We start from the raw sequence: 14,627 nt of genomic DNA on the forward strand, positions 1-14,627 counted from the left end.
TGGGTACTAACAATACATGGTGGAAATATAGGTGTGTCTAAACAGAGATGAAAAAGTTGAACACGTAAGAATTTTTTTTTTATAAAATTAGTTTTAAATTAAAAGAAGTATTAGTATTTTATGTGTGAATTTGATATATTTTTCATTGGTGTTATGTGTCTAGTTGAGAATTTAAATGTAAATTTTAATTTTTACATTGAAAAATTTATTGTTTTGTTTTAGATTAAAGATAGTAATAACCTTTATATATTAAGGTCTTGTTTTATCTCATTATTTTTGTCTATCTCCATAAATCCTCCCCATCAATATCTTAATTGTGACAAACATATATTTTCTTTTACAAAAGATATGTAACTTTATCTTAATTTTTTATTTGCTGTTATGATTTTATGATGTTATGTAATATTTTATGCATTAGAAGTTGCTAAAATTTTGAAGTAAGGGAGAAATTACTAGTGGGTTTTGTAGGAAGTTTATATAGATTTCTTTTATTATTTTAAATATATACATCATTACTTCTTCACTTTGTGTTGTGACTATGCTTTTATTAAGCTCCATAATATACTTTAAAAATATTGATTCATGTTTATGAAATATCTTTGTAAAGATATCGTTGTGGTTTTCTAATTTAAGGTTGAGTTGTTTTATGGGGGAGGAATGCCAATAATGTTGAGTTATCTAATTATATTTTTTTATTTCCGATAAGTTTACAATATAGATTATACAGATTTATCAATTCTAGGTAGTAATTTTTTGTTAACAGAATAATTCTATTCAAATCGGTTTACATTTTAAAGTTGTTAAAATAATATAAAAGAAGAACAATGAAATGTACTTTTGAAACTTAAAAAACAAAAGTTCTATACATATGAAACTCCTGTTCATCTTCTTACTAAGCTTTTATAAATTGTCGTGGAATCTCACTTTTTAAAAATATTTTTCAACAGAAAACAAATACGTTTTTCTACAAGATCTAAATGTAAATAAAAATTCTCAAGAACAAGAAAGAGGAACTATAACTGTATCTTTTATATAAAGTTCCACTGACATCAAACAACAAATATAGGAAATACTATTTTTGCTTTTAGAGAGTAATCTAGATACTATTAAATTTTCGCACTATTCTTCAATAATAAATCATCACACATACTAAAATTATTAACTCTAATAATCTCAAGAAGTCATCATATAATTTTCTTATATTTTTTTTACGAGAAATTAAACTGTGTTATTTTAGCTAGTAAAGTCATATTCTAGACTTCCAATGGTAGAAGGACAAAGTGGAGGCCCAATAGACAGCACGCCTACAATAATTCAAAATATATGATATAAGCAATGACAAAATGACATGATGAAAGGAACCACTATAACAAGGCTCGAAAATGACCATTTTGTAAAATAAATAACTAAAAATAAAAGGAGGATTTTTCATACGTGAAAACACCATCAGCACCATTAGATAATTGAGCACTTTAAACTACATTTGCTAGTTTGTAGTAACTACAGCAATAGAACCAAAATTCCTTGCAACAGAACCAAGTTATTGAAAACTATGTATTCAACCATGCCATGTTCATGGGGTAGTTGATATAATATCACTTATTTCTTCTCAGTTGATTTTGTGACGGTAACTCCTTTGGCTGCTTCAACAAGTCCCTTCAAAGAATCTCTCCTAGGCCTTGCAACCTTGTTGTTAGGATCAAATAGTAGGACTTCTTCAAATGCCTTCAAAGCAGACTTGTAATCTTTTTTACTGTCATAGGCATCTCCAAGATTGTTCCAAGCAGTGACATAGCCTGGTTGAAGCTTCACAGCTGTCTCAAACTGAGCAATTCCCTTGTCAACTTTTCCATCGCGGACATAGCTTACACCAAGAGCGTTGTAAACCTATTGATGATTTGGTTTATGTAATAGTCACTAAAGTTGTTAAAAAGTCATATCAGAACAAGAAAGGAGCACCACCAACATACTCTTTATTGTTGATAAGAAAATTATTAGAAACTACAAAATCATGAATGAATGGAAATAAAGAGTGAAACAACAATGGTTGCAATCAAACAAATCCTCTAACCTGAGCAAGATCAGGATTATCCCCATCCCATTTCTCAATTGCTTGAAGCAAGTACTTGGTTGCAGCAGGGTAAAATTTCCTTCGCAGCATCACTGCACCAAGTTCAAAAAGCTCAGTTGCACCGGCATCACCGCTTCTGACTTGCTCCTGAGGCAATGAAAGAACAGGAGTTAGGACAAAGGATCATAAAACATCTAGTTCCAAATGGCTTGCACTTGTGTATATAATCTTTATTAAGGTACCAAACCAGAGAAAAAAATCTTAGAGAGCTTCAGGGTCTAAAACATTTTGAGGTTAACACCGTGTATCTTGCCCAAGAAATAATCTAAAGGACCAAAGGGAAGATGCACAGGTTCTTACCTGCAACTCTTTGGCAGATAGGTCAAGTTCTCTGCGGACAAGAACTTGGCGAATCACAAAAAAGGTCCCAGTCCCTAGCAAACTCAGTAGCAATACCAAGTATATTAGTTGGATGCTTAAATCAAACAATTCTCCAACCTCATATAACTCATTTATCTTCATTGAGCTGCTTGCATAAGAAACATCAGGAGAAATCACTGATAAAGTTTGTCCAAACAAGAATGCTGAAACCCATTTAGATGATCTTGCACCACCTTCAAGATGTTTGGTTGTAAAGTCATTCACTGAAAATCCTGCAAGAGAAAATTAAAAAAGGGCAATGTCTCAAGTGACCATTTCAACTTTAAAGCAAAATTTGAAGATTTTGAATTAGCTGACGTTTTCCCAAATGTTTGAACCAAGTTTAACAGAATGCTTAGAATTAACAAGGTGCACAAATTTCCATAGATTTTACCCAATCAGTTTCAGCAATTTGACTGCTAAAAACAATCAACATAATCAAACTTAATGACAATATCGTAATTATTTTTGCTACCTACAGCTGTCAAATAGAGTTGAATGATTGAATCCATTTCAATTGTTTAGCCCATTGTAGTTTGTACACTTCTTTAGGACAGGTTCGACCCTTCCCTTAACCCCCTAGCCATTCAAAGCGGGTTGGCTTTCTTATGCAACAAAAATAATTAAAATACTTTCCAAAGTATTTTTCTTAATTTAAATCCAAATTATTGTTTATAAGTTATACTTTATTGTATTGAAGAATTATAAATTTATGGTTATTTTAGAAATGTTATTTTTTTATTGGTGGGACAAAAAGTGAATAAGAAATGGGATAGTGATTTGGTTCCCTACAAATTAAGAGGGTTACCAACCCCAATTCCATGATGTGTCATGGATGGTTAACACATTAGCAGCTTGAAGATCAATTACAAGAACAAAAGATTCAAACGCCCATTACCAACAAATACAAGCAAGGGATAGGGGCAAATCAGATTACTGAAAAACAAAAATGTGTAACACACTTCAAATTAGTGAAATAACACAGCTTAAATCAAGTCCATTGGTAGCAGAGAGTCAAACACAGATGGGGGCTTTTCTCAACTAGCAAAAACTACATCCATATCAGTAGCATTATATTCAATGTAATTGACCAACGAACATGTAAATCTAAATGCATAGCTGCCTGATATAATTTGTCATGCTGTTCATCTCAACAAACCTCATTATCATTTCTTTTGTCTTTTTTTTTTATCTTGGTATAATAACGGAGTATTTGTTGATCACTACATAGATAGAATGCTTCAGAGGTCTATCAAAATTTGAGCACGATAGCATCAGATGGTCAGTTTCTACATTCTAGAGAAACAACAGCACGTTAAGACTAAATATTTTTCCATTACATCTTAGACCAATTCACTCGTTATACGGAAAAGCATGTTAAGAATGATAAAATTAGTAACAGAGAATAGGGAATTACTTGTAAATTGTTTGTTGAAAAGGGTACTAAGGAATTCTGTTGGCATTTTCCTTTGAAACTTCTGTCTTCGTCCAGATGAAAGAAAAGATTAGTATCCAGAACTTAAGGAGTAAACAAAGGGCACGAATAATGAGAATACTTTAAAGTTAAACAGATAATAGTATTTAGAATGAATCATATTTATACAAGACCTAGAGTTTATTTCTGTCACCAAAATAAAAGAGAAATCAATGAATCAACTAGGACTGTAAGAAGGAGTAGGAGAATCAGATTGTGAACATGAAAGGTGTATTGGAATACAAGATTCAGTACTGGATGTAATGAAATGCTTAATTTTGTTGTAAAACACGTGAAAGTTAAACAACCTGCAGCAAAATCCCGCTCTTCACTGCATCAAGATTGTCTCCATGTCGTATGGAAGCTTTTTGCTGAATTCCGAAGGCATTTTCCTTTCTGTAAATAGTGCTCTAAGTTAATATTCATCCATGCATCACACCACTGTGAACCACTAAAAAAACAACAGCCTTTAAGAGGGTAACAAAAATGAAAGTATTGAATACGAATATGTATCACGCTACAAATCTAGAAATTCATCACCTCTAGCACTTAAACATAAATCATTCTATTACAAAAAGATAAATGGTAGCAACACTGTCTCCACTGCTAGCAGAAATTTGTTAGAAACCGCAAAATTGTACTCTTTAGAGGCAGTAGCCAACATAAAACTAACTTGGTTGGTGCTGACCAATTACATAGTTACCCAATTCAGTACTCTCTTGAACAACATTAACCACTAACACTAACAACATTTACATGAAGCATTGAAGAAAGAGGCAAATGAGGCACCCCATTAACCCACGATGCTCAAGCTCTAATCTTTTGCAAGTAAGAGATAAAAATTGTATAAATTAAAGAGAGAAAGGAAAGGGGATTACTTTACAGAACATGAGTAGGGACGAGGATATGAGAATTGGGAAGGGGAGGAAGTAGAGACTTTGGAAGGGAATTGGTTGCAGAAAAGGGTGAAGGGAACAGAGTCATTGAGCTTAGATGGGAATAGAGTGGAAAGAGAGGGCGAAGAAGTGGAAGGGAGAAGGAGGAAGTGAGCGAAAATGGAACCACCCATCTTCTGTTTATGCTTTTTGAGTTGTTCCGGTTGGGGTTATCCTGCTCCAGCAACCTATGCCACCTTGGACGGGAACATCATTGTTACATTACCTTCTTCATTTATCCTTTTCTTTCCGGATTTTTCTATACTAAACTTCATAAATATTGTTCTATTATGTTATATATGTTTGTTTTTTTATTCTTAATAATCTTGGTTTTTATGGTTTTAGTGATTGGATTTTATCTTTTAATAATATTTTCTATTCTCTAGTTTGAATGGTTTGATTTTTGTTTTAAAAATAGCTTTTTAGCATTTTATTATCTAATTTTAATAATGGAACAAATTTATTATTACATATATATTAAAATTATTCGCATATAAAACTATAGAGACCAATATTATAATAAAAAAAACATTTCATATCTTCGTAATATACAGTATATATAATAAAAGATTTAAAAATGTCTTAAACTTCTTATAATAATTATTCACAAGAATAATTTATTAAAATATTATAATATTAATGTGTAATTTTAATTATTATTCTTATTGAAATTCAAATTAATATTTTTTGACTAGAAATATTTGATTATGTGTAAAATGTATATCGAATAAAACCCTACTTGTTTATTTATTATTTTAGCTAGAAAATCTTTGATGTTTAGTGTTGAACATCCAACTTAATCTCTTCCTCCACTGTAAACATTATCATACTATGCTAGAATTTATCATGTTAAAATTTACCATCAATTATTATATTAATTAATATTTATATTTTTTTTATTAAATGTGGTACAGTTATTCATATTGTCACACTTTATCCTAATAATTTATATGTACTTATAAATAAGTGATTACTCCCTTCTATTTATTATTTTTAAATAGTTAATATAGTATCTTTTATGTGTTCAATTAATTATATTGTGTAACACAATAGTGATTTATTAACTAAGTAATGCTGCTCGTGACTTTTTAGAATTTTAAATTTAAGATTATTATTTTTTAAAAATTTGAAGTTGTGGCTGGTTGATAATTATATATTCCTAGTATAATGTTTTAAATTGTAGTTTATTAAATGCATTCCTTAGTTTAATATTTGAAATAGCGAAAGGTTTTTTCATAGAAATAAATAACTTTTTTGTTTTTCTAAGTTTTGATTACTTGACCTGATTTTTTACTAATTGCAATTTTTATGTTATATTTTTTTATCATGACTTTTGTACTAAACTGCAATGCAAACATAGATGAACCAACACTTAAAACAACGTTACTAACACTAACACATAACATCTGAAGGGGTGGTACGGTGGTTGGTTGGGTTTGGTTTGGTTAGAGTTGGAACTTGGAAGCTCCGTCTCCTTTCGATGAATTCGAGGAAAACCCTTTCTACTTAACACTGAACAACTAACACATTTCCTCATTTTGTTTATCATCAATCCAATCCAGACCCATTTTCATTCTTTCATTCATTCAGCCATGGCTCACCTTCTCCACACTTCCTTCGTCCCCTCCTCCTCCTCACTTCGCCGCCCTGCCGTTACTCACCGCAAAACGACGTCTCCCCTAGTCGTTCGGGCCAAGATCCGGGAGATTTTCATGCCGGCACTCAGCTCGACTATGACGGAGGGTAAAATCGTCTCCTGGACCAAATCCGAGGGCGACAAGCTCTCCAAGGGAGACAGCGTCGTTGTCGTTGAGTCTGACAAGGCCGATATGGACGTCGAGACCTTCTACGACGGATACCTCGCCGCCATCGTAGTCGAGGAAGGTGGCGTCGCTGCCGTCGGATCCCCCATCGCATTCCTTGCTGAAACCGAGGACGAGATTCCTCAAGCCAAGTCCAAAGCATCCTCTTCCTCTTCCGCGCCCGCACCTGCACCTGCACCTTCACCGCCAGTGGAGTCTCAACCGGAGAAGGTTGCGGCGCCCGTCGCAGCTGCGGTTCCGGCTCCGGTCGTAGTGTCCAGTCATCCTGCTTCGGAGGGAGGGAAGCGAATTGTTGCGTCACCTTATGCGAAGAAGCTCGCCAAGGATTTGAAGGTGATTTTATAGCTGGTTAGACGGTTGTGAAATAGTTAGATTGTTACCTAAATTTCTATATAAGAAGAAAATAATACACAAAAAAGAGTCAAACATGTTCTGTAAGTTAAAATTAACTTGTGCTGCTCTACATTTGCCAGTTGGAGACATTTAGAGAAGGTAGACTAGTTTCTATAAAAATTGAAATGCATGTGTAGGTTTTAAGATACAAGAGATGTTTGTTTATTTTATGATTTTGTTTTCTTATGAGTTGAATTTTAACTCGAGAAAGAAGTTATAAGAGATGTTTAATTGATTTTAACTGAGGAGAGAATTTTAATTTATTTTACCTTTTTATTTTTTCTCTTATGAGTATTTAATAAGAAGTTTAATCTACTAAGGTCTTGGTTGCATTTTGTCCAGTACATCATTTTCTCTGTTCGTTTGGGCTCTTGACATGTTTTCCAACAGGTGGAGTTGGGGAGGATAGTGGGAACTGGACCGATGGGGAGGATTGTTGCTAAAGATGTTGAGGCATTTGCAGCTTTTGGGAATGTCGCAGCCGTAGAATCACCAGCACCAGGGAAGAGTGCAACACCTGCCGGGGTGCAGTTGGGGTCCGTGGTGCCTTTCACTACAATGCAGAGTGCTGTGAGTAGAAACATGGTGGAGAGTTTGGCAGTTCCCACTTTCAGGGTTGGTTACACTATCACCACGGATGCACTTGATGCCTTGTACAAGAAGGTGAGCTTTGAATGTGCAATCAAATTCGGATGTGCAATGCGTTAAGTGTGGTTGCATTGAATTCTATTCTAGTTGTTTAAATCACATTGATATACCATGTTGGTTTTCTTTTCAATGTTTGTTGTGGTACTCTTGTGAGTTTGATGTTGCAATACTGTGTAGGGAAGAGATTATACTATTATTACAAATCTTTTGTGCTTGGTTTTTTTACTGTTTGGAGTGTTCTAATTGTTTTCAAACTCTGTTGGTTCTGCATTTTGTTGAAAGCTTGGTGCTTTTAGAGATTAACACTCAACCATAAAAGGGTGAAAAAGGGGGAATTCACATACTTTGTAGTTTGTATGTGGTACTAAATATGAATGTTCTACCACTAAGTCATTAGATATGGTTGTGATTATGATTGATGCTAGATAAATATCACACGGGTTCCTGTGACCTTTGTTTAATATGTAACGGGCACTTTATCCAATTTGAGTAGTCAATAGTATCTTTAATAGCATAATCTTCTTACACCTTGTAATGAATGGGGGTTTAGTAATTGACAGAGTCAATTGTAAGGACTGTTCCCATTTTTTACTATAGGATCTTCACATAACACAAAAAGGAGTATAAAAAGCTGGAAAGAAAATGATTACCAAAAGTGGTCAAGTGTAAAAGTACTAGCCATGTATGATGTTACGTTCTTTGTGAAGTTGTTCCTTGTTATTTGAACATGCTACTGGCAGTTGATAGTTTGATATCTTCACCTTTTTAAATTATTTATACCTAGTACCCTGGAGTTCTGGATTCATACCCAAATTGATTGATTCTATTTTTAAAAAACTCAGATCAAGTCAAAGGGAGTTACTATGACAGCATTGCTTGCCAAGGCTACTGCGCTTGCACTGGTCAAACACCCTGTTATCAACTCTAGTTGTAGAGATGGTAATAGCTTTACATATAATAGCAGCATCAATGTTGCAGTCGCTGTGGCTACAGATGGTGGATTGATTACACCAGTGCTTCAGAATGCTGATAAGGTTTTTTTATACTCTAATTTGATCTGCTTCTAATCCACTCTCCTCTAATATAAGATGGTTCTTAATTGTGAAAAGGTATATTTATGTATGTTGTAGGTTGATGTCTATTCATTGTCAAGAAAGTGGAAGGAGTTGGTTGATAAGGCCAGGTCCAAGCAGCTGCAACCTCATGAGTACAACACTGGTACTTACATGTATTTTATTGGTTTTGTTCTGCATCTTAGCAAATTTTCAAATTTATTATTGAATCCTTGAAAATTGTAAGTAGGGTCCAGAAATTTTGATAGTTGAGTTCTTATTAATTTCATTAGAATTGAAGTCTATCACTACATACATAGGAGATATCTTTGAATGAAAAGAAGAATAGCTCATAGTTTCAAAATATGAATGACAATATCGGAGTTCAAGTTCATGATTAGTGTGTGATCTGGGCAGACGTGTCTAAAGTTAATATCACTATGAAAGTTGGATTGGGATGCATTGATGGATTATCATCTACATAGTCTTGTTATTTGTTTGGATTGCAACTGTGAAATCAATGAATATATGACCCAGACATTATACATCTACATAGGCTATATATTTGAACAGTTGGTTTTAGGCATGGAATGAATGTATCATATAGGCAAAAAAGTATAACTTGTGGAACATTTGCAGTTTATAACTATTTACCAAAGAAAAATCTTGTTTTATGGGCAATCACTGACAAAGCTGGAGATTGTATATGGATGTTTATCTATTTTCTTTTAGTGTAAGTTGAAGTGAGGTATGAATTATGATACCGGAAAATCTGTTCAGATCAGTTTTCTGCAGGGTTCTGATGTTCCATGGTTGTATTCTTCTAGGTTTACAATTGCAATGAGTGCTTGAGGTTGAAAGAATAAGTTGGGCTTGAAAGACTAAGAAATAAAAATGAATCCTTAAGCATGAGGATTTACAAATATGACTTGGAATTATTTTTGGGAACAGAGCAGAGGATGTAGGTTCTATTACCTGGCAACGTGGACTTAAGTTAGCATAAGACTAAGGATGCGAAAAGTTCAATGAAGAGAGAATGTAAAGTTTAGTGATGCTGTGGTCATCGTTATTCAACAGGGGTGAGATAAATAACTAGTCGGAGTTAATAAAAAAAGCTTACAATTTAAAAACAAATAACGTCAACCAAAGGCCTATCCCACTAAGTTTGGTCAAATTTGATGATATAGTTGAGGCGATCTGACTCTTGTAAAGTTCACAATTTTGGTAAAACAGTTCAGCACAAGGTCTTTATGGTTTTTCCTATTGTTTTCTTATTCTTTTACCTACCAATTTTACTTTTTCTATCTTTCATTTGATCCACTCTGCTATTTATTAGAGTCTCCATTGATATTCTTTTTACATGCCCAAGTCACTTAGATGAGTTTTGGTCATATCCTTGTCCAAGTGTAAGTTTCTTGTATGTCTACCTCATCCATCATAGTACTGTTTTCCTTACTTCACTCGTGTTTGTTCTCATAAGTACCAAGATGGGTTCGAGATACCTAAATTGCACTACTTGTGGTATATTAAACTCTGTTTTTCTCACCAATCTTAAAATCTCAGTTCTGACTTTACTCGAGTATAAGGCATTGATACAATTTCCCCCCACCCCACTTAGGAGACATCTACTGTAATTGAATATTATACATTTTATCAGCTTTTAGAATTTGAAAGCCAGTTTAATAATAAGGTTTATAGCCAATCATTTAAAATTGGATTTCTGACTGCTACTTTTGTTGCTACAAAATTTTTAAAGGCCATATCATTCTTTGACATTCTTGCCAATTTAATGGAACCACTGAACTTCAAGGTACTATTGGTGTCTTAGTGGCCTTATTAGTGTGGACTACTTCAGTTCTGCCTGATATATATGCTTTTTCTTGTTCTTGTTATGGGCATCTCTTGAGGAAGCAAGATACAGATCTATGATATTTACCTGAAGAATTAATGCCCGTTGTAATGGTTGAACATTGACATCCAATTGGATCAAATTAAGAACTCTGATTTGGATATTTTCCCATCCTCACTGATTGTTTTTATTATTTTTTACAGGTACTTTCACTCTTTCCAATCTGGGAATGTTTGGTGTTGATCGATTTGATGCTATTCTGCCACCTGGAACTGTGAGTGCTTTACTTGTGGTCAAATATTGCAATTGCAAGAGATTGACTAAATGTTCCAATTCGATTAGTGATGGGCAACACGAAAATTATAATTCTTTGGATTTATTTGTGTAGGGAGCAATAATGGCAGTTGGAGCATCACAGCCAACTGTTGTGGCTACCAAGGATGGTCGCATTGGCATGAAGAACCAAATGCAGGTACGAGAGTCCTGACATTTGCATACATAGGACTATGACTTAGCTATTGTTAGAAAAACATAAATCCAGTTCCAGACTTGTTTCCTATAATTGAACAAGTGTAAATTTGCAGGTCAATGTCACAGCTGATCACCGAGTCATCTATGGCGCTGATTTGGCTTCGTTCTTGCAAACACTCTCATTGATTATTGAGGACCCCAAAGATCTTACTTTTTAGTCTCATTTTCCTAACAAAGTGAAAGATCATTCCTTTTCTGGGTGTGATTCCTCTCATCAGGTTTGTGGGGGTTATTCTTTGTTGACAAGCAGAAATTGAGGAGTCAATTACTATTCACTCGGGATTTTGCCAAGAGTTTTGAATAGAAAAGTTGAGCTGTGGTTTCTTACAACATATTTTTAGTCGAAAATCTCATTTACAATTTTTCTTTAGTGCTGCCTTTTTTTTTGTTTATTTGGGATGTTCATTATTATCTAATAATGCACATAATTTTATGTAAGCATACAACTTATTTTGGATTCCAAATCTTGAAAAGTGATCGAGGGTAAAAGTTTGTTTACATAAAATGTTGTTTCTCAGTTTTTATTCCACTAACAAGTTTATCCCATTCACAAGTTCCTGTTTTGGGACTAATGGAAAACATTATTACTTATTTTTACTAAAATTTATCGGCTCAAATATCAAGCAATATTGTTGCATTTGAACAGGGTAGTGTAAACAGTAAAGATGAATATTTAAAAGTTTAAATATACTTATTTTATCGTCTCGGTTCTTAGTTATTTTTATCATTTTAGCTCTCATAATAGAAATTCTTCTATTTTAATTTATTTCATTAACCTTTTACTATTAAATGAGGACGTGACACGAAATACCATGTCATTTTGATACGTAATCTAACATATCATAAAAATGAAAGTCATTTAAATATATGACATCACAATACATCACACACAGAGGATCATATATCACATAATTACTTAAACACATCTTAAACCACTGTCACTATCAAGGACCGACCCCGGTTTAAAAACACTGCCTCGTGGTTTCGTAAAAATTAAGAACGGGCGAATCACAATTTTAAAGCGTAAAAATATTTTAACAATAACAAAATTAAAAAAATTGTAAAGAATTTCTAAATTTTCATTAGAATCATTTTGAATTTATAAACAATTTCAATTTTCTGTTTTAAATTATGAATAGAAAAATTGACTGCAATATTTTAGGAATATTTTTCACTTTCTGTTCTAGTATGTGAATTGGCAATTATTGATTTGATAGTGGATGAAGAAATGGGTACATTGGTTTAGCCTTTCATAGCAAATGAATAATCCCATACTTAATATATAGTGAGCAATAAACGTAGCTTTGTGCAGCAGTTGAACTAAAACCCTCCCAAAAAAAATTAATCTTCTCCAAACCCACCCTACAAACCTAACCAAAGCCAGACTCACATCATTCCCATCTCTCTAACATCTCAAAAATTCTCACTTTAACTAGCCAGACCATGTATACACAACCCTAATTCACCTTCTCCAAAATGCGGGACATTTCACCAAAGGCCTCTTCTGATCAAGTCCTTAGAGAAGGAAGCAAAGGAGATGAAAAACAATGCTTTCAAGAAAAACTGGAAAATGGAAAGAACATGAAAAGAGTAGATGATGATGATGATGAAGATGTTCCGATGGACTTGCTGTGGGAGGTTTTCAATGAAGAGTTGTCTTCAGCAACAGACTTTGCTACTTCTTATTCTTCTTCAAGGGAATCGGTTGAATTCAGATGTACCAAGAAAAGCACTGCTCTTGTTCAAACCAAGAATAGGTATGGTATGGTGGTGATGATGAAATTCTTCAAGAAGTTCTTTTCCCTCAACAATTCTCAAATAAAGTTATTTTGGCAATCAGACTAATAGCTTCTGAGTATGACTATGTAATGTTTATAAAAGTAAATATAAATCACAGATTTATTCGTATGAGTTTCATCATAGTAGCTTTTGATTGATCAATCAATTATATGCTTTGTGTTTTATTCTAGAATTCTTTTGGACCCAGCTATATGATATTACTTTCGACAATTCAGTATTGTTGGAGTGCACTGTGAAACCAAATTTTTAAGGTTAAACCTCCTAAATTAGATATATTATCGAGAATAGCGTCTTTGCATCATTAACAATAAATGCTTAAAAATAGTTTGCATAAAATAGACAAAAGGATATTTAAATACTTTTATTATGTGCCTTCCAAGAATATAGAAAGAGGTGATACGATATTAATCGGGCATTCACATCTCTTTTATTTTTAAACATATACACATTATGCTTTTAATAGAATGATACTCAATTTTCTAACTTTTAAAACAAATGCACCTTTACTCCTTTTTTTAATGATTGATTCTCATTTGTCTTGATTTTTTAATAAACAGCAACAAACAATATAAAAATGAAAAACCCTTTTAGAAACAAAAAAGTTGAGCAAACTAATTTTTTTTATTATAGTGTCACTAGCTATTGCCAAGACAGCGAGGTTACTAGGTTAAGATATTAGTATATGATATTAGTGCAAAACAGAACAAAAATTTGACATCACACGCATTAATTTCAAATAGATATTTAACCACGTTATATCATTAATAAAACAATAAACATACCTTTTATTTTAGTTATATTTATATGTATATTAAAGTAATATAAAATGATTACTTAATAATTTTAATATGTTTTATTACTATTTATTTATTTTTATATTAAAATAATATTTCATAAAAAGTATAACTTTTAAAAAGTTTATATTGGACAATTATAATTTAGTGATACCACAATTTTCTTATGAAATTTTAATATATAATAACTAAATAATTTAATTTTTTTATAGAAAATATTTATTCTCTTATTTTAATTTTTTATTTCAATTATTAGTCAAAACTTACATTTGGATAGCTTGACATACAATTATATATCTTTTTAGATCTACTATAACGTAATTTCTCGTGGTGACATATTGAGTCAAAATCACGATCCTCCGTTTCCTTTTACAAATCCACCAACTCTATATGAATCATCATACAAGAAGCTATTAACACTACTCTCACTCAAAACATTGAGTTAATAATGAACTCTACCTTTCTTTTAGGTGGAAATCCTAGCACTTGTTTTGGAAGTGTTTAGAAACTCTTCCACAACTAAGATTCTTTACATTTGCTCTTCGCTTGCCTTTGTCAGATAACTCTAAACCATATAACACTCGACCCCCACTTTTTAGCTTAATCCACACGCAACTACTAATTTACTCTCTTGAATCAAAGAACATCATTTCTTTGGGTACCACAACTCGATAGGGATGAGATTGCTCACCCTTAAGATTATGTTCCAACCTTTCAAAGGAAACAATTCATATTGACTTTGAATTTAGATAATTTGATCACCACGAGACATGTCATACACTCGAGAAGTTTTCAATTGGTCAAAACTATAGCGAAATCATCGGTTCAACTCCAACT

The 14,627-nt window shown here is 32.9% G+C and overlaps 3 protein-coding genes across 3 annotated transcripts; 2 read left to right on the plus strand and 1 right to left on the minus strand.

Annotated features, from left to right (window-relative positions):
* Window positions 1–1,372: 1,372 nt before the first annotated feature.
* LOC124838375 (Tetratricopeptide repeat (TPR)-like superfamily protein) lies at window positions 1,373–5,131 on the minus strand. The gene is made up of 6 exons (XM_088095644.1): window positions 4,844–5,131; window positions 4,274–4,361; window positions 3,909–3,969; window positions 2,432–2,724; window positions 2,072–2,218; window positions 1,373–1,887 (listed from the first exon to the last, which is right to left on the minus strand). The coding sequence occupies exons 1-6, from the start codon at window positions 5,032–5,034 to the stop codon at window positions 1,600–1,602; spliced, it is 1,068 nt and encodes a 355-aa protein (XP_087951770.1). The 5' UTR covers window positions 5,035–5,131; the 3' UTR covers window positions 1,373–1,599.
* Window positions 5,132–6,289: 1,158 nt separating this feature from the next.
* On the plus strand, window positions 6,290–11,725 carry EMB3003 (2-oxoacid dehydrogenases acyltransferase family protein). Its single transcript, XM_047313962.2, has 7 exons — window positions 6,290–7,056; window positions 7,507–7,779; window positions 8,607–8,798; window positions 8,895–8,982; window positions 10,869–10,939; window positions 11,054–11,137; window positions 11,250–11,725. Exons 1-7 carry the CDS (start codon window positions 6,493–6,495, stop codon window positions 11,352–11,354), a joined length of 1,377 nt encoding a protein of 458 aa, XP_047169918.1. The 5' UTR covers window positions 6,290–6,492; the 3' UTR covers window positions 11,355–11,725.
* Window positions 11,726–12,470: 745 nt separating this feature from the next.
* Window positions 12,471–13,174, plus strand: LOC148194673 (uncharacterized). The gene has a single exon (XM_088095816.1). The coding sequence runs from the start codon at window positions 12,673–12,675 to the stop codon at window positions 13,039–13,041; it is 369 nt and encodes a 122-aa protein (XP_087951942.1). The 5' UTR covers window positions 12,471–12,672; the 3' UTR covers window positions 13,042–13,174.
* Window positions 13,175–14,627: the final 1,453 nt, after the last annotated feature.

This window comes from Vigna umbellata, chromosome 8 (assembly GCF_029865625.1).
Source record: "Vigna umbellata cultivar VRB3 chromosome 8, Vumbellata_1.0, whole genome shotgun sequence".
NCBI classification, from domain to species: Eukaryota; Viridiplantae; Streptophyta; class Magnoliopsida; order Fabales; family Fabaceae; genus Vigna; species Vigna umbellata.